The sequence below is a fragment of the Vicia villosa genome, linkage group LG2, assembly GCF_029867415.1.
Source record: "Vicia villosa cultivar HV-30 ecotype Madison, WI linkage group LG2, Vvil1.0, whole genome shotgun sequence".
Classification (NCBI taxonomy): Eukaryota; Viridiplantae; Streptophyta; class Magnoliopsida; order Fabales; family Fabaceae; genus Vicia; species Vicia villosa.
This window is the reverse complement of record NC_081181.1, coordinates 190,251,575-190,277,860: the sequence shown is the minus strand read 5'-3', so window position 1 is coordinate 190,277,860 and position 26,286 is coordinate 190,251,575. Positions and strand designations below refer to the sequence as shown.

Below are 26,286 nucleotides of genomic sequence, written 5' to 3'. Positions count from 1 at the left end.
AAATCAAGATGATGTTCTCATGATTGATGCTGCTGTTGAGCATGCTACTCCTTTGAATGATAGTTGTGAAGCTTCTTCTGATGAACCTTCTGTTCTGGTGAACGCCATGAAGGTTCTTCAAAAGAATCAAGCTGATCTAGCTTCTCGTTTGGATAAGCATGAAGATACTCACAATGAGTTTAGATCATTTATGAAGACGCAGACTGAAAGCACTTCTGAGATTCAAAACCTTCTGGCCAAAATAGTTTCTAAGCTAGGCTAGTCGTAGTCCTTTGGTCTTAGTTGTTTTCTTGTTTCTTGCATCTGTTTCTTGCATCTGCTTCTATCTTTTTGTATCTTCTGATATTTTATTGAATCAATGAAATATTATCTTCTTCACTCATTTTGTTTTTCATCTGAATCTTTTGTATGCTTTTTGATGTTATGACAAAAAGGGGGAGAAACATGATAATTGATTTGGTTTATTATATCAGTTACTGGGATTAAGTCTCAACATTCCTAACATTATTTGCAAGTTCTATGTCTTTGAGATTTTTGCAGGATTGAAGACATTCTGAAAAAGCTCAACATAAGAAGCAAATACATGGGGAAATGCAATTCTATAAAGAAGCATGTTCTTGGAATTGAAGCAAGCTTAGTGCTGTGAAGCTTCAAGATCAGAAGCAAGAAGGAAGAATGTTCCGATATTCTCGTGGCAGAATATGCTCTAATACATTCTTATCTCTCATATGTTCTGATACATATTTCTTTTAAGAACTTATCAAAGTTTGCTCTGATATTTGTTGATTGCAGTATAGGGCAAGCAACAAAAAAAAGATTTGGAAATATTGATCCGGGATTTATCGTCCTCAGAGATGGAGAGATGCCATTCAACAGTTTCTACGGTTTCGAGCTTGGGTTTGAATGAGCAAAAAGTAAACAAAGATATAGACAAGAAAAGAATAAACACATTCTTAGAAGAGAAATAACTTATCAGGAATGTAAATATATCCACTCTTCACAAACATACACTTACCAACCCGTTATACTCAACCCACGATACTCATCTATGTCATCATGTATCTCTCACATAAGTGTCCATCTCTGGAGCACAAACGAGATCATCTCACAACTAAGGTTATCTCTAACGCAAAGTGGCGAGAACATCCGTATTCTCGCGTCGGCGATCTCTCGCGTGCCGCTCAAACACGAAAGCATTAAGAACAGATACAAATAGTGAATGCTAGCTCTAAATCTATCTCTAGAGTTCAGAACCAACAGAATATCATCCTAGATAAAGATTCAAGCAGTTTATCTCTAAAGCAACTCAAATCTCCAGCACAGAGCAAAAATCCAGAACAACATCAACACAGATTTGTAAAGCAAGTTAAACATAACATTATAATCGGTAAACATACATAAGATTCAAGTAACTATACAAAAAAACCCAACACAAAGAAATACACAGAGAATAGAAGAGATAAACCAAACATCTCGCGGGTTGTCAGCTCCGGTTGATGAGAAATCCACCTCCGATCTTCCAAGTGCATGACCCGGTGTTGTTTTCTAAGCTAATCTTGATCTAAGAATGAAAATGATGGAGTTGGAACCAAAACTTTCCCAAAACCATACCCTAGATATGTTACAAATGAAGAAATATAAACACAATTTCTGCTACGGCCGCTTAGCGGCCAAACCTCGCTGAGCGGACTACACGTATTACAAAAATATCTAGAACAGTAAACAGGGCTCCGCTTAGCGGCCAGAGCTGCCGCTTAGCGGCCAGGAAAATTGGTTCGCCACTGGAAAGCGCGCTTAGACGCCGCTAAGCGGACCTCTCTGCACAAATCTTGCTTATTTGATCCAAAATCGTGCAATCGGAGCCGTGCCTTCGACACTTTATTCCTCGAGGCTCCAATAAGCATGAATACCTATGAAAACAAAGGAAAAACTATTAAACGGTATATAAAACATATGAAAACTAAATAATGTGAATATATACACAAAAGTGGGGATTTTATTATAAAAACGGAATGAATAGAATCGATAAGTGCCACAATTATATACTCAAAATAACAACATTTTGGCACTTATCAAACTCTCCCCAACTTGAAACTTTGTTTGTCCTCAAACAATGTCAAATAAATCAAAGAATCAAAAGTAATAAACCAAATAATTGTGAATCAAAAAGTTTTGAAAACCAAAAACAAATGTATGGCTCAATACAAAAACGTATAAACAAAGTAAATACTTACCACTATCCTACAACGACAACATGTAAATGAAACTAATCCTAAGTACAAAAAGCATATAAAACATTCTAACACAATACATGCTTACATCATGAATCACACCTAGCAAAATTTCATCAATGGATGAAGAACACACAAAGGTGAAGGACTTTTAACACTCATCCAACAATCTTGCAAACAAAAGATTAAATTATGCATTCATCCAAAAATCACATTGAAGATATAAAAGCAAGAATCACAAGGGCTTTTCAAGGTTGTAATGTGGCTTGGTTAACAAACAAGGAATATGTCCTAAGGCTAATCGAAACAAAAACTTGCCTAAACCTAAGGGAGTGATTAATCCACCAAAGATTCAAACAACAAAATCTCGATTAAACTTCTTCCTTAACCACAAGTTTCTCAAACCAATCACAAAACTTATTAGCACAATTATTCGCTTCTCTTTTCTTTTTCTTTTTCTTTTTCAAAACTTTTTCACATTTTTTCTTTCTTTTTCTTTTCTTTTCTTTTCACTTTTTTTTTCTTTTTCTTTTTTTTCAACCTCATAGCAACAACCTAATAAGTACATAATCATTCTTCTCCCCAACTTGAATTCAACCACATCATCATGTGAATACTCCCTACTTTCTAAGGCAAGGTAAAAATTCATACCAAAAATCATGGTTGAGGGTTCAAGAAAACAAAGAATCAATCATCCATGCAAAAATGAGAACTAAACACTCAAAGATAAGCATTTAGCAAAAACAACATGGACATTGACAAAAAGCTCAAAAGGTTTAACAAATGATCACACACTCACAAGGTGAATTGACTATTTGGTTATGGTGGTTGTGCTCAAAATGAAACAAAATGCCTTGATCCTTTTCATGCTTTCATAAAATCAACATAAACAAAAGATTAAGCATAATAAAATCCAGTTAAAACAAAGATTGTGGCCTTCAGCATATATGAACAATGGAAAGCTTCCTCACATTTATGGTTTGGGAACTAATGTGATTCAATCAACAAGCAAGTAATGCAAAAGAATGAATGGTATGGTAATTGTACAAATGAAAAGTTTCCTAAACATGTTATGCTATAGAAAGCGATAAATGAGTACCTTGAATGATACAACTTCAAAAAATAATATCCTACCATACATTTGCAAGTTGAAACACTCAAGCTTTGGAAAATCACCTTAAAAATCTTCGAATCACCGAACAAAATTTGAGTACAAACAACCAATAAAAGAATTAGAAAAATAAAACTAATATATACTATTAATTAGCCTTGGTGAAAGTGGGAAAAGGAGTGAACCAAGTGGAAGGGGAACCCCACTGGTACAAAGCAAGAAAACAAAATTTTACTGTCATCGCTTAGCGGATGACAGAAAAACCAGAAAAATCAGAACTGCAATAGTTGTTCCAATTTTCTTCCACTTCACCTAAATACCTCATAAACATAAAAATAACCAAAACTTTACAACCGTTGGGGTGCCTCCCAACAAGCGCTTGTTTTACGTCGTTAGCTCGACGCCATTATTATTTCGGTGTTTGGAAAGTAGCTTCCTTCCGTCATGCCATGGTGACGTCTTACCGCACAAGCCTAAAGAAAGTGTCCTAACCAACCACTCAACAAACGTTACGGGTACAAATATATACAACGATTATACGAACATAAAGGAAAACACAAGTATACAACTATATACACAAACAAACACATATGTACAAGTATGGAACAAATACAATTATTATCATGCAAAAAGAGAAAATTGGTGAATGTAAACAAGTAAACATATACAAGTTAAAATATACAAGTGAAACTATACAATATATACGTTATATACAAAACTCAAGACCACGAAAACTATTGCGATGCAATCGCAACCATCCCCGGCAACGGCGCCATTTTGTTGATTGCAGTATAGGGCAAGCAACAAAAAAAGATTTGGAAATATTGATCCGGGATTTATCGTCCTCAGAGATGGAGAGATGCCATTCAACAGTTTCTACGGTTTCGAGCTTGGGTTTGAATGAGCAAAAAGTAAACAAAGATATAGACAAGAAAAGAATAAACACATTCTTAGAAGAGAAATAACTTATCAGGAATGTAAATATATCCACTCTTCACAAACATACACTTACCAACCCGTTATACTCAACCCACGATACTCATCTATGTCATCACGTATCTCTCACATAAGTGTCCATCTCTGGAGCACAAACGAGATATTCCTCGAGGCTCCAATAAGCATGAATACCTATGAAAACAAAGGAAAAACTATTAAACGGTATATAAAACATATGAAAACTAAATAATGTGAATATATACACAAAAGTGGGGATTTTATTATAAAAACGGAATGAATAGAATCGATAAGTGCCACAATTATATACTCAAAATAACAACATTTTGGCACTTATCAATATTTTTTAGCATTGCTCTGATACATGTTCTTTCTTAAGAATGTTCTGATTCATTCATGCTCTGACTATTTTTATCTAGTTTGTTTTGAAACATTTCAGGATGTAAAGATGCTCTGATGATGCTCTGGTACATTCAAGAATGTTCTGATACAATCAAACATGCTATGATTCAAGAAGAAATTCAAAGCTCTGAAGCTGTCCTATGGAAGCAAGAAGCAGAAGCTCTGAATGTTATGAAGTTCTAGGCAAATGTGAACGTCTCGACTGAAATGGAAAAAACTCAGGGAAGTCTTTTATTTATAAATTCTTCTAGTATTTATTTCAGGGGGAGATTGTTAATCTCAGGGGGAGACATACTCACACACTATGTTTATATGCTTATGCTATAACTGTGTAATTGTCTTTATTCATCTGATATTCTGATTGCGAATTCATATCAATTATATATGTTTTTGTCATCATCAAAAAGGGGAGATTGTTAGAACAAGAATTGTTCTGATCAATATTCTTAGTTTTGATGATAACAATATATATGAATTTTGTATAAGACAATGTGGTACTCTAATCCTATGCATTTTCCATTTCAGGAAATATATAAAGAGTATGCACAATTCAGCGCAAGAAGCACTGACTCAGATGGTTCAAGTATGCAACATCAGAACATGGTCTCTCAAGACATCAGAAGATGGTCAAGCATAATCAAAACATGGTCTATGAAGCATCAGAAGAACTTGAGTTCAGAAGCAGAAGCACTGAAGTTCTTATGGTATCACGCTAGAAGCACTTAAAAGTCAGAAGACAAGAAGATGCTCTGCACCAAGCTGAATGAATCTGATTAATTCAAACGTTGTATCTACAAACATCAGATCAGAAGCAAGTACAATATGACAGGCTACGCTGACTGACAAAAGGAATGTTAGAAGCTATTAAAGGCAAAGTCAGTTAAAGCAGGAAAAGCAAAGCTCGAGGTAGTTGACAAAAGAGTGAAACATTAAATGCAATGCTGTACGGATCACGCAACGCATTAAATGCTCCCAACGGTCATCTTCTCATAACGCCTATAAATAGAAGTTCTGATGAGAAGCTGTATACACAACTCTTGCGCAAAAATACAGAAACGCTGTCAAATTCAAAAGCTCTCAAACTTCATCTTCAACCTCACTTCATTTGTAATATCTTAGTGAGATTTAAGCTTAGAACTTAAGAGAAATATCACAGTTGTGATTATAGCTTATTAAGAAGCATATCAATACTCTTGTAAGAATTTGTTTTACATTTATTTGTAAAAGGTTCCTAGAGTGATCAAGGTGTGATCAGAATACTCTAGAAGACTTAGAGGGTATCTAAGTGGAAAACCATTGTAATCAAGGTTGATTAGTGGATTAAATCCTCAGGTAAGGTAAATCACTCAAAGGGGGTGGACTGGAGTAGTTTTGTTAACAACGAACTAGGATAAAAATCATTGTGCAATTGTTTTTATCTTAAGAGTTTTTAAAGTCACACTTATTCAACCCCCCCCCCTTTCTAAGTGTTTTTCTATCCTTCAAATTGATGTTCTCAAGAGTAGAAACGAATCAATTACTTTTCAAAAACTTAAACCGTTTGAATATGATATGCTTGACAGCCTACTTCCAATGAGATAATGGTTTGATAAATTGGCTAAGGCAATTTATTAAACAGTTAGTGTGCAACAAATATATTTGCACTAAGGCAAAACAACAAATACTTGGTGTGCTTTGTTAACTTGTTAAGGTGATTCAAGAGTAGTGAATTGAACAACTTTGATTGGAATCAAGGATTACAATTCAGTAGTATAAACATTTTCGTATCACAATTCCGCACTCTGATCAATTTTCAAATTAACAATTAACAACCAAGATCAATAGCAAGCAATTCAAAAACTAAGAAAAAAAGATATCACAAGATTTGTTTAGGAAGTTCGTCGATCTTCCTCGCTACGACTACGTTTGCCCCCAGTTCCAAACGAGAATTGAGATAGTTTTCATTTAACAATTTGCAAATGTTGTTACAAAATAATATTAAAGCAATTAACAAAACAAAACCAGTTATATGTTGATTCTTTATCTTCTCTCCCCTTGATCTTAAGCAGGATCAAGTCGACCCAATAGCTTCCTTCGATCCTCTGGTTACCGTGACTTTCTTGAACGAACCCTTGTTCTTCAAGACCTACACTCAGCTGAATCCTTTGCGAAGCCTCTTGTCAAAAATCTCCAAATCACTTTGATCTTGGAGGACAAAACCCCAAAGGTTTTATACAGAGAAACTCTCACAATCTTCACCCAAAGGAATACTCAATTTCTATCCATGGACGTTATTAGACTTGAACATGTACCCGAAACACAAAAATGATTATGTGTAGTTGTGTTCGAGTAGGAAGAAGACTGAAGATGAGAAGACTTGTGTATCTTTCAAGTTTCAATGTTGCTTCTGAAAGTTGTGCAGAAAAGTATATATGTGAGTGTGCGAATGTTGAGCTGCAGCTACAATCAGATGTCCAAAAACATCAGTTGATGCAAGCGATGCGTCAATCTCCTTTAGGGTATGCGTCGACCTAATTAGTGCAAAGAATTTTATTTAATTCAACACTCAGTAGGCGTCGACCCAAGCTTGTTGTGCGTCGACCCAAGCTTGATAGGTTGGCCTGGTGAAAGAAATGAGTCGACCTAAATGGACCAGTGAAGTGAGCTTGTATTTTAACCTGTTGGAGGTCGACCTGGTGAAGCTAGTGAGTCAACCTAAATTAGCCAGAGATGTCGGTTGCTTTTCTTCACTTATGTGCGTCGACCTATGATTTATGTGAGTCGACCTAAACTGTCCAGATTTACAGACTTGTTATTTTTCACTTATGTGCGTCGACCTATGCTTGTTGTGAGTCGACCTGAGCTGATGAAAAAAATCCCAAATAGTGATTTTGTGATTTCTTCAATCGTATTGTGTGAGGTTTGCTATCTTTGAGTATTTGACATTATTCAAAACACTTTTATGAGATATGCATGCACTTACATGTCTGAAAATCTAAAAATGTATCTCTAAAAATATTTAAGATCAATTTTAAATTTTTAGAAGTGTGAAACACATCTTAAGTGCATCACTAGTTTGTTTAAGGTACTCATTCTGTTACTCCAACAACGATGGAGCAGTGTAATCTTAACCATTGTTCAAAAATATATGCAGCTAGATGTTTCTTTTAATTGTTTGCAGTGAACGCAACATTGAACGGTCGAGATTTCATATCAGTCATTGGAGATAAAGAGATGACTCAAGAGTTGCTATTGAATCGTGGAATCAATGCAATGAGGTCGGAAAAGAAGCACCAAAAAAGGAAAGTCCTAGAATGGCTGATTGTTTTGATGTCAAATACTTTCAACGTCCAAGTAAGTGACCATTTATATTTTCATACACAAATTGTAAGTTTCAGCACCGACTATATCTTCATGCCTGTGTTTGAAATTGACACCGACACTTGTAATTATATATAAATTATTACTGATGTCTACGTATCAATGTCGTGTTTCGAGTGTCTGTGTTTTATAGATTTTTTCTTCTTTGAAGTTCTTTAATGATTGGGAGTTCAATCTTAAAATAAATAATGTTATTTTTTTTTCTTTGAAATCTTGATATCTTATCGTTTAAAAGCTGACCTAATAGTATTAGGTCCCAGGACTTTGAGAAGAGCACACTCTCAAGACTCAAACCTATACCATTAAACCAACGCTTAGAGTTATTAGTAATGTTTAGTCCAAAATTGTAGATACCAAAGTCACCACATTTTAAGGTAAGGTTCACTCTTGATATCAAGAAGGGAGAGGGGGAAGAGCCAATGGGGATGTCACATCTGATGTAACCAGATACGGTGAAATGATCATAAACCCAGAAATTGAGCCATTGTGTAAGTCTAACCAGCTTGAACAATATCCTCCTTATCATACCTTCTCAAATGGAACGCAAGTTCATCGAACCGATGCGGCTAAGTTCCCCAATGATCCCTACCTTCTCTATTGTGCTCCGGGAAATGCAATGCACTTGGAGAAATCGGTGATACCATCTGATCCGTATAGCAACCCGCAACCTCAAGAGATACTCCAAATTTTGCCACAAGCGGTATGGGGCGAGTACGGGTATCCGACAAAGAAAGACGAAGGTTGGGTTGGTGATCCAAGAACTTGGGAGCTTGATGTTGGAAAGCTTTCTCAATCACTCTATTTTTATCAGGCAACATCCATGATTCAAAGTTTCAATAACTTAAATTTTGAGCTCCTCTATCAATTTTGGCAATGATCATCGATGACAATGATAGATATTAGAAATACTTGGTATTTTTCCTTGAAAATATTTGTTGTGAACATACTTAATGCAGAATCCAGGTACTAAACTTGTGGAGGACACTGTCAATTGACTTGGGGACTGAAATATTCATAAGTGATGGCCAATTAGCAGAATGGACAGTTAGCAAATTTGATATTATCCTTCCAAAATAAAATGCTAATGAAATTTTAAGATAATACAATTTACATGTTTTACTTAGCCATGTTGCAGCCTTTTAGCTTGAGATTTGCTCTCATATTTATCTGTTTAAAACCAAACAGTGTCCGAATAGAATTTATTTGCAATTTCATGTTTCTCCTTTTACTTATGATAATTTATTCATCAAAAGAGGGAGAGGAACAATCAATGTTTTTATTAATCAATTAAATGATGTACATATAATTACAAGGATGACAAGATGTAAGCAGACATAGAAAACAAAAACTAAACCCAACTAAAATTTAACTTCCTAACTTAGGCACAAGGTATTTGTGGCAAATCTCTCTTTGAGAGCTCCCAATCTATGACACTCCAAACTAAAAGCCTGCAGAGTGCCTGTGAGCAGCAACAGCGACTGCTGCAGCACCAGCTGCACCAAATTGAGATTGTGCATGCAACAATTTAGCGTCAATAACGGTGACAGGATCGTTTAACAGATCATTCTTGGCCTGCTGGTGGTATGGATTGGTATTAAGATCGATAGCTGGTCTGGCTGGCACGCTACGCTTCTGTGGTGAGAGTTGATGTTTGCCTTCTGAATTATCCTTATAAATTTGTTGTGAGTGTACAACCCTTTGGAAAGGGTGTGGAGAGATTGATTGAGGAATAGTATTTTGGTAGAAGATTCTTGCATCATAATTATCTTTTGTGCTTCTCCCATTGTCGCAGTGAACTGGCCCTATACTTCTACCTGGTTTGGCTGAAGTGAGAAAAGAAAAATGAAACCATATTAGTACCCAAGTTCATATTTATTTTGTTTATTTTCTGTTTATCGTGTTCTCTCCTCTGTATCTCTCTTGGTTCTGAATTCTAATGAATTTATTAATCCCCTCGTGAAAAGAAACACTCTTCATACCTGCTGGCGCTCTTGGAGGAGGTCGTAAACCCTTTGATTGACTTACAGAATTTGATTCTGCGGCTCTCGAAATTTTGAATGCCTCTTGTGCAATATGTTTGTTGGCATTCGGAGTAAAAGATGGTTGCGTGCTGGGAGGAATTGTACTAGAGAGAACAGTGGACCTTCCAAAAACAAAAAAAAACAAAATATATATATATGATTATATGACATAACCATCTGAAAATTAAGTTAAAAAAAGCAACAAAACTCAACACGCAGATCAACACGATATAGCAGGGAATTGAATACTAAAACTGCAAAGCATATGTCATTCTTACCTTGGAAGGGAGACATGCTTCCTTGCTGGAGGAATCACCGGACCAGATTTAGCATTATTCTCTTCTAGATAAGCAAATTGCTTTCTGAACTGGTCTATTGCACTGCAAGGAAAATATCACAGTTTATAACAGGAAATGCATATATTCTACCTTGAACGTGCAACTGTAACATCAGCAAATAAAAAAGTTAGCCATTGTTAAGCTGACCTAGGGTACATGAAGCTCGTGCCTTCAGTTCCATTTTTGTAATCTTTAAGGAGCTGTGGATGATATTCCAGTATTTCCCGATATATTAGTTCCTTAATATCGTCTTTTGACACCCGCCTTCTCTCAAACTCAAACTCCATTCTTGAAATTGGCGGAGAAGAATGTTCTCTCTCAATTCTGGCCAAACCCTTGAAGAAAGGATCAGCTAGTGCCTGCCAACCAAACAAAAAATGAGTTTTCTCCAATTGATGTTGAAGAAAAATATATATAAATCCAATACAAATATATTGAAATAGCCTCCAATAGATACTCTCTAGATGGGGCATAATATATGCCATGCTAAGTAAAAAGATACCTCTTGAGCTGTCGGCCGATCCTTTGGATCGAATGCCAAAAGCCTTTGCAATAGGCGAAGTGCCAATGGATCAGCATTTGGAAATTTTCGTTCAAATGGTACAGGAAGTTTCTTCCGCATATCCATCAAGTACTTCCTCGCCTTCTCATTTCGAACCTATACAAAATTTGAAAATTAAATAGTGAAACATTTGAATAGTTTGTACACGAATAAACATTAAAAACCACGAGAGAATTAAGATTATTTAATAAAACAAAAATGTGGTCCATACTCCTGCAATAATTTCAGGTGGTGGTGTTCCAAGAAGATCAGTGATCAAGTCTAATTGATGCACAATACTTTTACCAGGAAACAGTGGCTTTCCTGTCAGCACTTCAGCAAAAATGCATCCAATGCTCCATATATCAATTGCAGGCGTGTACTGCAGAAAAATGCTAACAAAATCAGAATATTAAAGAGGAGGAGAAATTACACACTCCCACAAAACCACTTCAGGGAAACAAGACAAACCGACACAGTTACCTGAAGCACAGATAAACTCAACTTCCAGGAGAGATCAATAGTCCTCCCTGAACAAGAATTATTATAATCTAGGCATTACTCTTTACTATTAAACACACAGAAAGCATTTCATAGAGAAATAAGTGCAGCATTTTTACAAGTTAGAAAACACATTTTCAATTTCTCCTACCTCGTAAAATAGTGGAACGATAATAATCAATAACCAAAAAATATACTACCACATTGCTGACATAAAATCTTATGAACTTTCCCCCATTGACCAGCTACCAAAATCTTGTTAAAGTCTAATTACCTCTATATGCCTTATTAGTTTAAGGACTAGGATCCCCTGACATAATTAATGGAAAGATTTAATTAAATTTCTCTCCATCAACAATTTACTCAGCTTTTCTACGTTTTACATCCAAACTGAACACTGTACTCAAAACTCATTGCTCTGCCTCACTCAAACCTAAAAATATGCTTAGGATTACAAATTAGAGTTTTAGGGGATTCGATCATTACGAGCACAAGGTACAAAAAGCCAATCAATACAATATACAATAAAGTCAAGAAAATAGTTTATCGCCCAAGGTACAGATGACCACATAAAAAGTATTGTCACAAACTATAACCTTCAGAAACCACAGATGAGTCATATACAAAAAATTTAACCAAACTATACCTTAGCAAAGAAAGAGCCACATAATTCAGGGGCTCTATACCATCTTGTAGCAACATAATCCTGAAATTGCAACAAAAGGAAGCTTAAAAAACTCAACTTCATACAGAAACAGTCATGCCTTTTACATGCTTTATTAGAAATGCAAATCAAATAGACTACATTACCGTCCAAAAAGTTGTTGCTGGGGTATCATGGAATGCAACTCGTGCAAGTCCAAAATCACATACTTTGAGTTTGCAGTTTGCATTTGCCAGTATATTCTTTGGCTTAAGGTCTCTGTGATATACATTTGCTGCAACAGTACATACGATTATGTAGAAGCAATTAAGCACCATAAATTATGGAAATAATACATATGTGTAAAGGCACTTGAAGGCCAAAAGTGAGAGAGTTCAGACCTGTATGCATAAACTTCAATGCCCGAAGCATCTGATAAAGAAAAAACTGTTGGTGTTCACGGGTAAAGTCATCGTTAGCTTTGATGACTTGATGGAGATCAGACTCCATGAGCTCAAAGACAACATAAATATCTTTAAACTCCCTCTTTGAAGGCGGCAACATAATCCGCTTAATCTCAACAATATCAGGGTGTCTTAAAAGCCTAAGCAACTTGACTTCCCTCAGAATTCTAATGGCGTCGCAGTTATGTTCAAAAACATCATGAATCTTCTTGATTGCAACTTTTCCACCAGTGTGTGTGTCAATTGCTGCACAAACAACTCCGTAGCTACCCTTGCCAATAACTTCCAGAATTTTGTATCTATTGGCTTCGCCATACTCGGTGAAAAACTTGACCTCTTTAATATCCTGCACATTTATTCCAAGTATCATGTTCCATACAACTCTTTACCAAAACTACAAAGTAACTAGAATCACTGGACAAAAAAATAGTAGAAACCAACATAACTAAATATTTAAGCACCATAAGTTAACCTAATATTTGGGTTTCACATAGCTCAACACAATGCGGTTTAACCATTATGGTTTCACAAATCATCACACAAAACCATTAAATTATATAAGCTTCCAAATAATCGTATCTTCTTACACATAAATAACTAGACTCAAATAGACTCTAAAATTATATTTAAAAATTCTAACTAACACAAAATAATCAATAATGAAAGGCAAGCGAAAGTTAATAGCCACGGAACAATATCCAAGTTTAAAAAAGGCACACGACTGCAAAAAAGGCAACTGACAAACAGTATCAGCATATATCACCGATTTTATATTAAAGAACATGTTGTATTAATTCACACCGCTACGACCACAAATAGTGTGGCAACATCTATACTGACCGAAATCACGAAAGCCTTTACAAACAGTGTGGTGTTACCGAAATCACCAAAGCCTTTACAAACAGTGTGGTGTTACCGAAATCACGAAAGCCTTTACAAACAGTGTGGCAACACCTTAACCACCGAAATTGCAAAAACCTTTATGCCCACGACCGTTATTCAAAACCCAGCAATACCCACCATTAAATCAACCCATCAAAGATAACGGATACTCAACCAAAACTAGAACCTCGTAAACTAAAACCATATAAACTAAGAAGCAGAAAACCCTCAACTTCATATCAAGAAACACCAATAAAAACATAAAGCAACAATTTTTACAATCATATGTTTCATCATACTCAAGTTCTTGACCCCAATTTCTAATTTTAGATTCCTTTCGCATCATCCAGTTCCGTGTCAGTTCGAAATACAGTAACAAACCCTAAACACAAAAGGGGCAATCTTAAAGTCAGAATAAAGAAGCAACCTTCTTGAGTTGATCTTTCTGCATCTTGTTCTTCTTTCTTTCCGGGAAAAGATAAAAATCAGCAAGTAGGGTTTACTAGAAAACCTAGATCGAAAATCACGGAAACAGTTCAAAATTCAGCAAACAAAGAAGAAGAAAAAAACTCCAAAATTGGTTAGCAAGAACAAGGAGTTAGGATTAGGTAGAAGCAGAAGCTTTTTCAGTTCAGAGGATCTGAATTCAGAGAGAGAGAGAGAGAGAGAGAGAGAGAGAGAGATTTTTTTCAGTAAATGAGATAAAGACGATTGAGAAGAAACTCATACGAATATTCCAATTATATAATATTTTTATATTCCAATTATATATAAAAATATAAAATATAAAATATTCCAATTATAGTATATTTTTATTTTATTTTTAAAAAAATATGTCTTAAAATATTTGGGTGAATATAGGAAATGAATTTCATGCTGCAGTCGAAATTGACCACATGACATGGGATGATCTCAATCGTTAAAAATAGAAAGTATAGATTTTAATATTATGTTTTTAATATTATAATTTGTATTTGCTTAACAATTTGAATTTATGATTTTGATATTATAATTTTGTAAGGGAGTCAATAATTTTGAAAATTTCGTTATCCACCTCCTATCTTCTTGGTGATCCCCGATGAAAATTCTTAAACGCACCTATATTTCGGAAATGCATTTTCGAAGTACAAAAAATGTTGTTTTCGGAGATGCATCTCCGAAAACACCTTTTTTTTCAAATTTTTTATTATTTCGGAAATGCATATCCGAAAACAGCTTTTTGGAAGTGCATCTCCCCCAAAAAAATCATTTACCCTAAATCATTCAAAACTCAAAAAATTCGTCTGAAGCAGTTGCATAACCACTAAAGACAAATTCAAAGATCATCAAAGGCCACTCCAAAGGCTCTTAAACTACTTCTAAAGCACCTCCAACAACACTCAAATCTGTAAGTTTTCTAAACTTTCAATGTAGGATTGAAATTGATATTAGGGGTGTTATAGTGTAGTTCATTTAAGTTATTACATGTCACTGGTGTTGTTTAGATAGGAAATTGGGGTTTTGATGCACTTAGGGCAAGCTTTTGTGTTTTCTGCAAAAATGGAGTCGCAGGTGTTTTCGGAAGTGCCTTTTCGAAAACACCTCCCTGACCAATTTCGGAAATACACTTTCGAAGTTGACCCAGAAAGTTTTTTTTATTTTCTTGATTGTTTCGCCTTCTAACCTGTTCGCTTATGGATTTCAATTGTTTCAGGAATATGGCAGGCAACCTAGCACACATCAGACAGGGGAGAGAGACACAGACAACGTCGGCTAGACGCGAGCGGGCGGCGCAGCTGGCATCGCCGCAGGGACGGGGTCGTGTCCGAGTACCCGTGCAGATGGATGAGGGTACTTCCTCATCTAGATCGAGGAGTCGTCTGGCTCGGGTCTCTTCTTCCCGTCAGCAGGAGGTACGAGAGGAGGAGGAAGTTAGATACCAGGAGGCGGAGGAGGAGGTACCGGATGTTGACCCTACGCACGGGGAGGAGGAGGAGGGCTACCCGGGAGGGCCCAGTGACACGTCCGTGCTGATTTCCTACCACGAGCACGTCGCTCGACGTGTCTGGGAGGGAGAGGTATTTTTTATAATCTGTCCGGCTTTATTATTTTAATCGTTTTTTATTTAGCTTTTTATTCCATATTTTCTTAACGGTCTAATTAACAATGTTTTTGTTTTGTTTTTGTTGTAACAGGAGAGACAGACTTTAAAAATGGTGAACCACGCCCGGAAGATTTTCGGTCTCTTTAAACCAGAGGCGCAGTGGTTTAACAACGCGGTGACAGCTTCAGGGCTAGGTGGGCTGTGCATGACGAGGTATACCACCATCAGCCACGGCATGCAGGGGGCCTTTGTTGAGCAGTGGCACAGGGAGACGTCTTCTTTCCACTTACCGGTTGGGGAGATGACGATCACCTTGCACGATGTGCAGTGTCTTCTCCACTTGCCGATTAGGGGGATGCTGCTGGACCATTCCCGGATCCAGAGGGTCGATGCGATCGAGTGGATGATGATCTATCTGGGTATGGAGCCAGATATGGCTAATTTTGAGTGCCGGACGACAAATGGGCCTCATATTCGGTTCTCCACATTGAGCGATTATTACGAGCACCACTTGGTGGCGGCGGCCGAATCCGAGGATGCGGAGAACGGCCTATTTATGGAGTATCACCGTGTCTGCGCTCTCCGGTGTTGGTTCATGTTTTTGGTAGACACTGCACTCTTTATGGACAAGAGTGCAAGATACATCGACGTGACCTACCTCCGCTACTTCATGGACTTGACTATCGTTCACCAGTGGAACTGAGGGTCAGCTATTCTGGTATACCTATACCAGAAGCTGAATGAGGCCTCCAACTGGAGGACCAGGAAGTTGACCGGATCCGCCACACTCTTGACGGTACGTTTCATTTTAATTGTTTCACATTTATTTATGGTTCGTATTTATTTTTAATACATTATCATGTTTGTGTTTCAGGGCTGGATCATCTCCTACTTCCTCCGCATCCACGGCTTCGTCATTGATCCGGCGTACGAGGACGCCATGTCCAGGGTCGCCTGATACGTTCTCCAAAGGGGGAACAATGCAGTGGGACCATATTGTGGGTACCTCGACCGCAAAGCTCACGATGACATCACTTGGAGGTCATTCAGTGACTGCACTGCTGTTGTCGCCTTTGACCGCATCTCGTTATATTCTGGCTGGTTGGCATGCGGGACCAACACCATGGTGAGGTATCTCCCTGAGCGGTGCATGCGGCAGTTTGGATTTGTGCAGATTATACCCAAGTCACCTTTTGAGGCTGCTCCCGACACAGTTACCCGAGTGAAGCTCACTGGCATATTTGCGGATTGGGAGCGTCATGTGGTCCCGGAGGAGTATCGTCGCATGCAGGTCACCCAGGACTGGCATAGTGTGGAGGGGTATGTCACATGGTTCTATCGGGTGTCACATCCTCTGATGACAGTCGACGCTCCCGGCGCTCCTAGGCTAGCATACGAGGAGCTCTTGGAGAACCAGCAGGTCGAGGATGACCATGCCATTGATCTCCTGCCGATCTACTAGCGGATAGAGCTGCTTGGACGGGACGCGTTGGACCGAGGAATCATTGATCAGGGCGGTCCAGAGGCAGTCGCCGTGGTGGAGAGGATTGTTGGTGACGCGGGCCGTGCGGCGGCATATAGGAGGCAGAAGAGGTCCCAGGGAGTGAGGGTTAGGCATATCCAGTAGGGGTTCGGGTTTATTTTTCTTGTATTCGGATTGTATTTTGCACACTATTACTCGTTTTGTGTATATATATATATATATATATATATATATATATTATTTGGATTTTATTTATCATATTAGTATTTTATGTTGATATGTCGTTTATTTTGTTCGGCGTTTTCGTTTAATTAAAAATACGGGACTGTTAAGAAAAACATAAAAAAAACACAATTTCTACATAATTCGGAAATGCATTTCCGAAACCCCCCAAAATGTGAAAAAAGTGTTTTCGGAAGTGCATCTCCGAAAATAGCCCCCATTTAGTGTTTTCGGAAGTACACTTCCGAAGTCTAGAAAAATTTTTAAAAAAAAATACTTCGGAGATGCATCTTCGAAGCAGGGGCAAATTGGGATTTTCGCTGGAAGTATCCCAAAGGGAGGTGGATAAAGAAATTTTCATAATTTTTTTTATATTTTTTAAAATTTTGTATTGATATGCACTGATATTTTATTCTGTTAATTATAACTATTATAATTTTTTAAAAGTTAATAGGTGTGATAAACTATTATGCATCAAGAGATAGTTTTTTTTTCATAAAAAAATTATCTTTTGGTGCATAATAATAAACTTATTTTTAATAAAAATTATAGTGAAAATGAAATTGAATAATCAAATTGATATGTAAATTTTATAAATGTGTTACTATTTAAATATAGTATTAGTATGTATAGAATGTAAATTATTCAATATTAAGAGATGTGGATAAGTGTTAAAGTAAAAGAATGTGGGTGGAATTAATTATATAAAAATTATGTATGGGATTAAGTGATGTATACATAGTTATTGTAGCCACCTAAATAAGAGATTCTTGTTGAATACTCTAAAGCTAATGAATCAACATAGATTTCCACCATAGTTTCAATCAAATACTGTATTAAATTTAAATGTTTGGCATAGAGTTGGTAAATTTGAATTTAGAAATTTGGTTTCATTGATTTAGATGGTTGAATTTTGCAACTTAGTGTATTATTAGGCTAGAACTATTTTAGTAACTTTGTAATTGTTAGGGAATTTGAAGGAGAAACGGCAAATTAATATTTCTATAAGTAGTTGTTCCAAATAAGTATCTTCTCTTTCCGTTTAAATTTGTTTAGTAAAAGTTATTAAAAAAAAAAAGGTTGAGACAGGGCATGAAGTATGTGGCATGTGATTTTAAAAATTTTACTTTTAAAAAAAAAAAAGAGAGTGAGGTAGGAAAGACTCACAAGCAAATCTTAATGTTTACATCCAAAAAGGAAAAAAAAAAACAAAACGGAACTGAAAAGACATATTAGAGGATGTGAATCTAAAACTTTGACTCACCTTACAAAAATGTGTAAGTAAAATAGACATACTCGACGAGTCATACACAACATTTTCATCAAATATTAAGAAATATGACTCCTTAAACGAGTCTTCTTCTTTTATATTGAGATACAACATATTTTCTCTTGTGATTCTAAAATATCGGCAGGTTGGATCTCTCAACTTTTCCATAAATTCTCACAGCAAATGGTATAAAAGTTTTATTTCGACTTACAATGATTTCAAAGTGCACTTTTTGATTACTTGAATAATTAAGTGAGAAACACTATAACTAAATTAAGAAAAAAATTAATCAAGGAAGGGTGAAAAGAGATGAAAGAACAATATTGCTTAATCGTGTTAGTGTTATTGTAATGTTTAAAGCTTAAAATGTTTGATAGAGAGTAAATATTATTCAAGTTAATTTAGTATTTATAATGATGTTTTTATGTATTGTTATTTAATGGGCTCTTATTAATATTTGGGCATTAGTTTATTATCCATTAGAAGTATTATATATTGTAGTCTCATTGAGACATTAGGTATCAAGAATCAAATGAAAAAGTCTTTAATTTTATTAGTTAGCTTTTATCTTCTCTTTATTTTATCAGTTTTATTAGTTTTGTTAGGGTTCTAATATAGCATCCTAACAATTGGTGCTTTCATTTTGATCTCATTCCTACTAAATGGGGTTGAACTTTTACGGAGTAGAAGAGGCGTATTGGTGGATCCTTTCCACTGAAAAAGATTTTAGAGATAAAAACATTGTGGACGATGATGAGAAGATGAAGATAGTTTCAGTGACAATGAGAGGTAGAGCTCTCAAATGGTGGTTATGGAGGTCTAAACGTCATCCATCAATGTCTTGGAACACTTTTGCAGATATATTTATTTGGCGTTTCAAGCCAGAATGGAGACACCTTTTTCTGGAATTAGACGAGGAAATAGAAGAAGAGGAGGAGGCAGATCTGAATTACAACTTGTTTTTCAAGAAAGTCCTCAAAAGCTTTCCGATTCATTCTCAAACACACAAAAAAATTTGAATGAAAAATATGTGCAGATCACTACAGAAAAACTTTCAGATAGAGAAGATATAAAAAAAAATTCATATCCAAAAACCTCAAGTTCGGCAACATCTCCGGCAACATCACTTCCGACAACTCTTCTGGTGACAAATCCGATGTCATTTCCGACGAACACTCAGGTGAAGCTTCTGTCATCATCAACTCCGGCGGAACTTTCATATTTGCCACCGCCTCCGGCCAAACAAAAAGATCTGCAACTAGAACCATTAAAGCCACCACCGTTAAAACCACCAGATTTTAGTTTCCCCACCAAGTCTCCTCCATTTTCGAAGACAACTTGGGTAACAGTTCAGACGAAAACCACGACGACATATTTCAAATCACTTTCAGCGACATCATCGTTGCCCTCTCCGACGAAACTCTAGAAGAAACCTACAGAATTGCACCGCCTATCAGAGATACCTTCAAACTTGCAACGACCACCGCCAGAACCACCACCATTTTGGACTGCTTTCATCATTTTCAACTTTTATTAGTTTTATTTTTTTTTTTAAAAACAGAAGGAATGAAGAAAGAAAACGAAGAAGAAAGAGAGGAAAGAAGACCAAGAAAAGACAAAAGGAGAGAGAAATAAAAAAAAACTGAGAAAAAAAGAAAAAAAAAAGAAAGAGATGGTAGTACAAGCTTTTCCTCCTATCACGTGTCTGTGCCATCATATTGTCCTGCTATTGTGTTGTCCAATCACAAATGCACCCACTACAAACCGATCCCACACCCAAACTCATCACTTAGGGAAATTATTAAGTTCATTAACCATAGCCGGGTACATAATTTCATTCACAGCATAAAACTCTGGAAATTAGCATTTTGGTTCTATTTTTAGAACCTTGAGGACAAGGTTCAAGTGGACCCCGTGGCAATGATAGAGAGTAAATATTATTCAAGTTAATTTAGTATTTATAATGATGTTTTTATGTATTGTTATTTAATGGGCTCTTATTAATATTTGGGCCTTAGTTTATTATCCATTAGAAGTATTATATATTGTGGTCTCATTGAGACATTAGGTATCAATAATCAAATGAAAAAGTCTTTAATTTTATTAGTTAGCTTTTATTTTATCAGTTTTATTAGTTTTGTTAGGGTTCTAATATAGCATCCTAACAATTGGTGCTTTAATTTTGATCTCATTCCTGCTAAATGGGGTTGAACTTTTACGGAGTAGAAGAGGCGTATTGGTGGATCCTTTCCACTGAAAAAGATTTTAGAGATAAAAACATTGTGGACGATGATGAGAAGATGAAGATAGTTTCAGTGACAATGAGAGGTAGAGCTCTCAAATGGTGGTTATGGAGGTCTAAACGTCATCCATCAATGTCTTGGAACACTTTTGCAGATATATTTATTTGGCGTTTCAAGCCAGAATGGAGACACCTTTTTCTGGAATTAGACGAGGAAATAGAAGAAGAGGAGGAGGAAGATCTGAAATTACAACTTGTTTTTCAAGAAAGTCCTCAAAAGCTTTCCGATTCATTCTCAAACACACAAAAAAATTTGAATGAAAAATATGTGCAGATCACTACAGAAAAACTTTCAGATAGAGAAGATATAAAAAAAATTCAGATCCAAAAACCTCAAGTTCGGCAACATCTCCGGCAACATCACTTCCGAAAACTCTTCTGGTGACAAATCCGATGTCATTTCCGACGAACACTCAGGTGAAGCTTCTATCATCATCAACTCCGGCGGAACTTTCATATTTGCCACCGCCTTCGGCCAAACCAAAAGATCTGCAACTAGAACCATCAAAGCCACCACCGTTAAAACCACCAGATTTTAGTTTCCCCACCAAGTCTCCTCCATTTTCGAAGACAACTTGGGTAACAGTTCAGACGAAAACCACGACGACATATTTCAAATCACTTTCAGCGACATCATTGTTGCCCTCTCCGATGAAACTCTAGAAGAAACCTACAGAATTGCACCGCCTATCAGAGATACCTTCAAACTTGCAACGACCACCGCCAGAACCACCACCATTTTGGACTGCTTTCATCATTTTCAACTTTTATTAGTTTTATTTTTAAAAAAAACAGAAGGAATGAAGAAAGAAAACGAAGAAGAAAGAGAGCAAAAAAGACCAAGAAAAGACAAAAGGAGAGAGAAATAAAAAAAACTGAGAAAAAAAAGGAAAAAAAAGAAAGAGATGGTAGTACAACCTTTTCCTCCTATCACGTGTCTGTGCCATCATATTGTCCTGTTATTGTGCTGTCCAATCACAAATGCACCCACTACAAACCGGTCCCACACTCATATCACACCCACACTCATATCACTTAGGGAAATTATTAAGTTCATTAACCATAGTCGGGTACATAATTTCATTCACAGCATAAAACTCTGGAAATTAGCATTTTGGTTCTATTTTTAGAACCTTGAGGACAAGGTTCAAGTGGACCCCGTGGCAATGATAGAGAGTAAATATTATTCAAGTTAATTTAGTATTTATAATGATGTTTTTATGTATTGTTATTTAATGGGCTCTTATTAATATTTGGGCCTTAGTTTATTATCCATTAAAAGTATTATATATTGTAGTCTCATTGAGACATTAGGTATCAAGAATCAAATGAAAAAGTCTTTAATTTTATTAGTTAGCTTTTATCTTCTCTTTATTTTATCAGTTTTATTAGTTTTGTTAGGGTTCTAATATAGCATCCTAACAATTGGTAATTTGATAGAGTGAATTCAACAACTATATAATTCTAGATCTAGGGTTTTTCTAAGAACAAACATAAACAAATTTGCAACAACAATAAAAGAAAAGATTTATGATAATTCTCTAATTTTCTTTAAGATGCAAGAGTCTTTAAATACAAGGAGGAAAACAACCCTAATGGGCTGTCTGAAATAGGGCCTAGCCCAATAAAGAAAACACGATAAAACTTAAGAAAATTATTTAATTTGTGATAAATCCTTGCAGCTGTGTTTAAGGGTTTGTTGATTGGTGGAGAAGTATGTGTGGTCGTTTGTAGGGTTTTTTGGTACTGGTTGGGGTAAATGGTTTTTTGAACTTGGGTTTAGTATCACGGATTTTGGACTCAATAAGCTTGACAAGCCCAATGGCTTGAGAGATGGAAACTGGTTTATGGATAGCAATTTCACTTTGAATTTCTGGTGTTAAACCTGAAATAAAGCAATTTAGGATAGCATCTCTAGATAATCCCACCACTTGGTTTCCTAATTTTTCAAATTGGGCTTGGTATTCCACCACTGAATGGGTTTGTTTCAATTTGAATAGTTCAGCTTGGTGATTAGCATAAGTGGACGGCCCAAAACGCAGCTCTAAAGCCTTTGTGAAAGAAAGCCAATCCAATAATTCATTATTTTGATGCATCCACTTAAACCAAGCGAGTGCTTCGCCCTTCATATAAAAAGACATCATAGACAGACGATTTTCTAGAGGGAGGTTGTAGAATGTGAAAAATTGCTCAGCTTGGAATAACCATTCCAAGGGATTAGACCCATCAAACATATCAAGTTCTAGTTTAAGTGTTCGAAAGGGTGGAAAGGAAGGGTTTTGGGGCTGTTGGGGGTATGATAATTGAGGGAATTGAGGAATGGAAAATGGTTGAGAAGTAGTAAAAAGAGGTGGGGCTGTATAGTATGGGGGATCCATATAATGTGGGTTGGGAAATAACCTTTGGGCAGTAGTGTGAAAAGGGGTGGAGTGGGGTGGTAGAGTGCTGGCTGGAATTGTGGAGGAAAATATAGGGAAGGTAGAATATGCCCTTGTGAAGTTTGGTGATGTGAGAGTGGTGGAAATAGGGGTAGTAAAATGGTTGGTCATAGGAATAAAAGTAGGGTTTTGAGTGATACCTGATGAGGTGGCTGAGTGAATAGTGCCGCTGTGAACAGTACCCGCAGACGAAACAGTAGGCGAATGAACAGTGCTGTCGTGAACAGTGCTGCGGTGAACAGTGCCGCGTGAACAGTACCCGAGTGAACAGTAGATGCAGAAATAGGGACAGCAGGCTGTTTTTCAGCTTGAGAGGTCAACTTGGTGAGTAAACCCATGATATTTTCATATCTAGAATCTGAAACTTGTTTCTCATTGTCCATTCTAGTATGAAGTTGCTCCATATCACCATGGGTTTTGAGGAACCTTTCATCCATTTGTTGTTGGGTCTCTTGCATAGCATTGTTGAGGTGAAGATGAGCTGTTTGGACAACTTCCTCTACAATTTCCTTAGGGTTTGGTGGTTTGGGAGGGGCCATGAAATCAAGATGAAAGCACCAATTTGATAGAGTGAATTAACCAACTATATAATTCTAGATCTAGGGTTTTTCTAATAACAAACATAAACAAATTTGCAACAACAATAAAAGAAAAGATTTATGATAATTCTCTAATTTTCTTTAAGATGCAAGAGTCTTTAAATACAAGGAGGAAAACAACCCTAATGGGCTGTCTGAAATAGGGCCTAGCCCAATAAAGAAAACACAATAAAACTTAAGAAAATTATTTAATTTGTGATAAATCCTTGCAGCCATTTGGGTTTGTTTCTAATTCTACTGGGCCTAGTAACAATGTTAATCAGGAAAAAGCAAATAAAAAGAAATCTCAACTGATTTAGAAGAAGTTAGTTCAGAGTTAGTTAGTAGTGGTTAATGTTAGTTGGAATCTGCTAGTAGTTAATGTTAGTTGGAATTTGTTAGTTGTAATCTATTGAACTCTTTCCAAAGTTAGTTAGAAAGATAACTTTTATTCTAAGCAACTAGCATAGCAACCTGGCTTTTTGAATATAAGTTACACTAACTCTTAATCAAATGCATGTGAACTCATTCTTTGTCTTCATTCTTCAATCTTCTCATTTTTCTTCATGATGAACATCTTTTCATATATTTATTGGTATTAAGGAAGTAGCTAAGACTCAACACCCTCACGGTGTCCTTTCGCGGATTCTCTAAGATTGGCATCCACATGATCAGAAAGTAGTGACAAAGGGTCAGGTAAAAGTGCTAACATGCAAAGAACGAAAAATTGATAGGTATAGGTTAAGTGATGTTAATATGTTGATTCCCTGTTATTTTCTGATCAATTTGAAGACCTGTAATGAAAAGTCATAGTTCTGAATTGAACTCCGTGCAAAAAACAAAAATTTGCATTCTGCAAGTCCATGGCGGTGCCATGGCCATGACGGGTAACCCGTCATGAAACCCAACTCAGTTTTTGGAGCCGGTCGTCACATAAGTGGCATTTTTGTGTTTTAATGTTAATGGCGGGCGCCATGCCCGTGACTGGTAATTTGTCGTGCACCTAAAAAGAGCGTAATGAGCTCTGGTGCATGGAATTGAGTCTCAGTTCCAATTTTAGCTATTATGTGATGATTTGAGGCGCTGATAAATGTTGTTTAAATGCGGTTTTGATGATCGAATATGATATGATCAAATTTACGAATTAATTGATGATTTTGGAATTGATTTGAAGTCGTTGATAAAAGTGATGTTGTTATGATATTGTTATGTTAAGGTTGTTGAATAGTATTGATATTATTGTTGTGTTGATGGATGATAGTTCGAGTATGGAGAATTATTATCGTTGGGTCAATGCATGTTTTGTTTTAACATCAAGAGTGGGGCGTTTTTATCATGTTTTAAACTTGATTACTCTATTTAGTTGGATGTTTAATACCATTTATGTTGGGTTGTTTTGAAGCACTATGAGTTGGATGCTATAACTCCATTTGAATAATTTTAAGTTAAGTCTTTATAGGACCAGGTTGAGGTTTTTATGTTTTATTACCGAATTTAATATGATTTTCGTTGTAATGATACCCTGAGTGAAGGTGAGCATGCGATGACATAAGTTAAATGTTTTTTTATATTTCTGTTGCATGTTTTCTAAATGTCTATGTTTTGTTGAAGGTTTGTCGTTGGTGCATGACACCTTAAATTGTCAAGTAATCTTTTATATATAGGTTTCGGGATTTAGGGTGTTACATAGTGGTATATAGGGTTGACAATGAACCGAACCAACTCGAAAATAGTTTGGAACTCTGTTCGATAATTAAATCGTTGAATTAGGTTCATGAACCAAATTAGCTGAATATGAGTTAAAAACTAAGTTCGTTAACTAAATGAGCTGAACTTGAATTATACATAGTTCGACTCATTAGGTTCATGAGTCAACTCGATTATATATGAAATGAATTATATTGTTTTTAAGAGTATATTTGAAGACTCGCTTTAAATCTTACTCCTATATTTTTATTTAATCTAACGATTTTAATTGATATTTCTATTCTCAAGTGAGTAAAATATTTCTAAAAAATAATTATACAAATAAAATCAACATCGTATAAATTCCAATATTTTAACTTTTATTTTATTTCTATAATTTTTATTTTAAAAAAATTAATTTAAAATGTCAAATATATTAAAAAAATAGACTTTGAAAAATGACTTTGAAGTCCGTGAAACAAGCGAGTTGAACTGAGTTGTTCGTGAACTTCTAACAAGTCGAGTTTGAACTGAAAAAAAATTGTGACGAACTCTAGTTGAACCAATTCTTAACGAGTCGAGCCGAAGTGAGGCAAGTTCGACTCGACTCATTTTCAGCCTTAATGGTGTGTGTGTACATATATATATATATATATATATATATATATATATATATATATATATATATATATATATATATATATATATATATATATATATATATATATATATATATATGTATGAAATAATAAGTAATTATTTTTTAAAATATAAAT

At 35.9% G+C, this 26,286-nt stretch overlaps 1 protein-coding gene across 1 annotated transcript; it reads right to left on the bottom strand.

Annotated features, from left to right (window-relative positions):
• Positions 1-9,314: 9,314 nt before the first annotated feature.
• LOC131653368 (mitogen-activated protein kinase 19-like) lies at positions 9,315-14,154 on the bottom strand. The gene is made up of 10 exons (XM_058923493.1): positions 13,876-14,154; positions 12,504-12,912; positions 12,270-12,397; positions 12,106-12,165; positions 11,191-11,340; positions 10,920-11,075; positions 10,565-10,776; positions 10,358-10,459; positions 10,038-10,201; positions 9,315-9,881 (listed from the first exon to the last, which is right to left on the bottom strand). Exons 1-10 carry the CDS (start codon positions 13,897-13,899, stop codon positions 9,499-9,501), a joined length of 1,788 nt encoding a protein of 595 aa, XP_058779476.1. The 5' UTR covers positions 13,900-14,154; the 3' UTR covers positions 9,315-9,498.
• Between the last annotated feature and the right edge of the window lie 12,132 nt (positions 14,155-26,286).

Excerpts from the sequence above, each read along its gene's own strand:
- LOC131653368 (XM_058923493.1), bottom strand. The coding sequence starts at position 13,899 with ATGCAGAAAGATCAACTCAAGAAG. Across the intron at positions 12,398-12,503 it reads ATTGAAGTTTATGCATACAG|CAAATGTATATCACAGAGAC; the intron begins GTCTGAACTCTC and ends GTACTGTTGCAG. Across the intron at positions 10,202-10,357 it reads AAGCATGTCTCCCTTCCAAG|GTCCACTGTTCTCTCTAGTA; the intron begins GTAAGAATGACA and ends TGTTTTTGGAAG.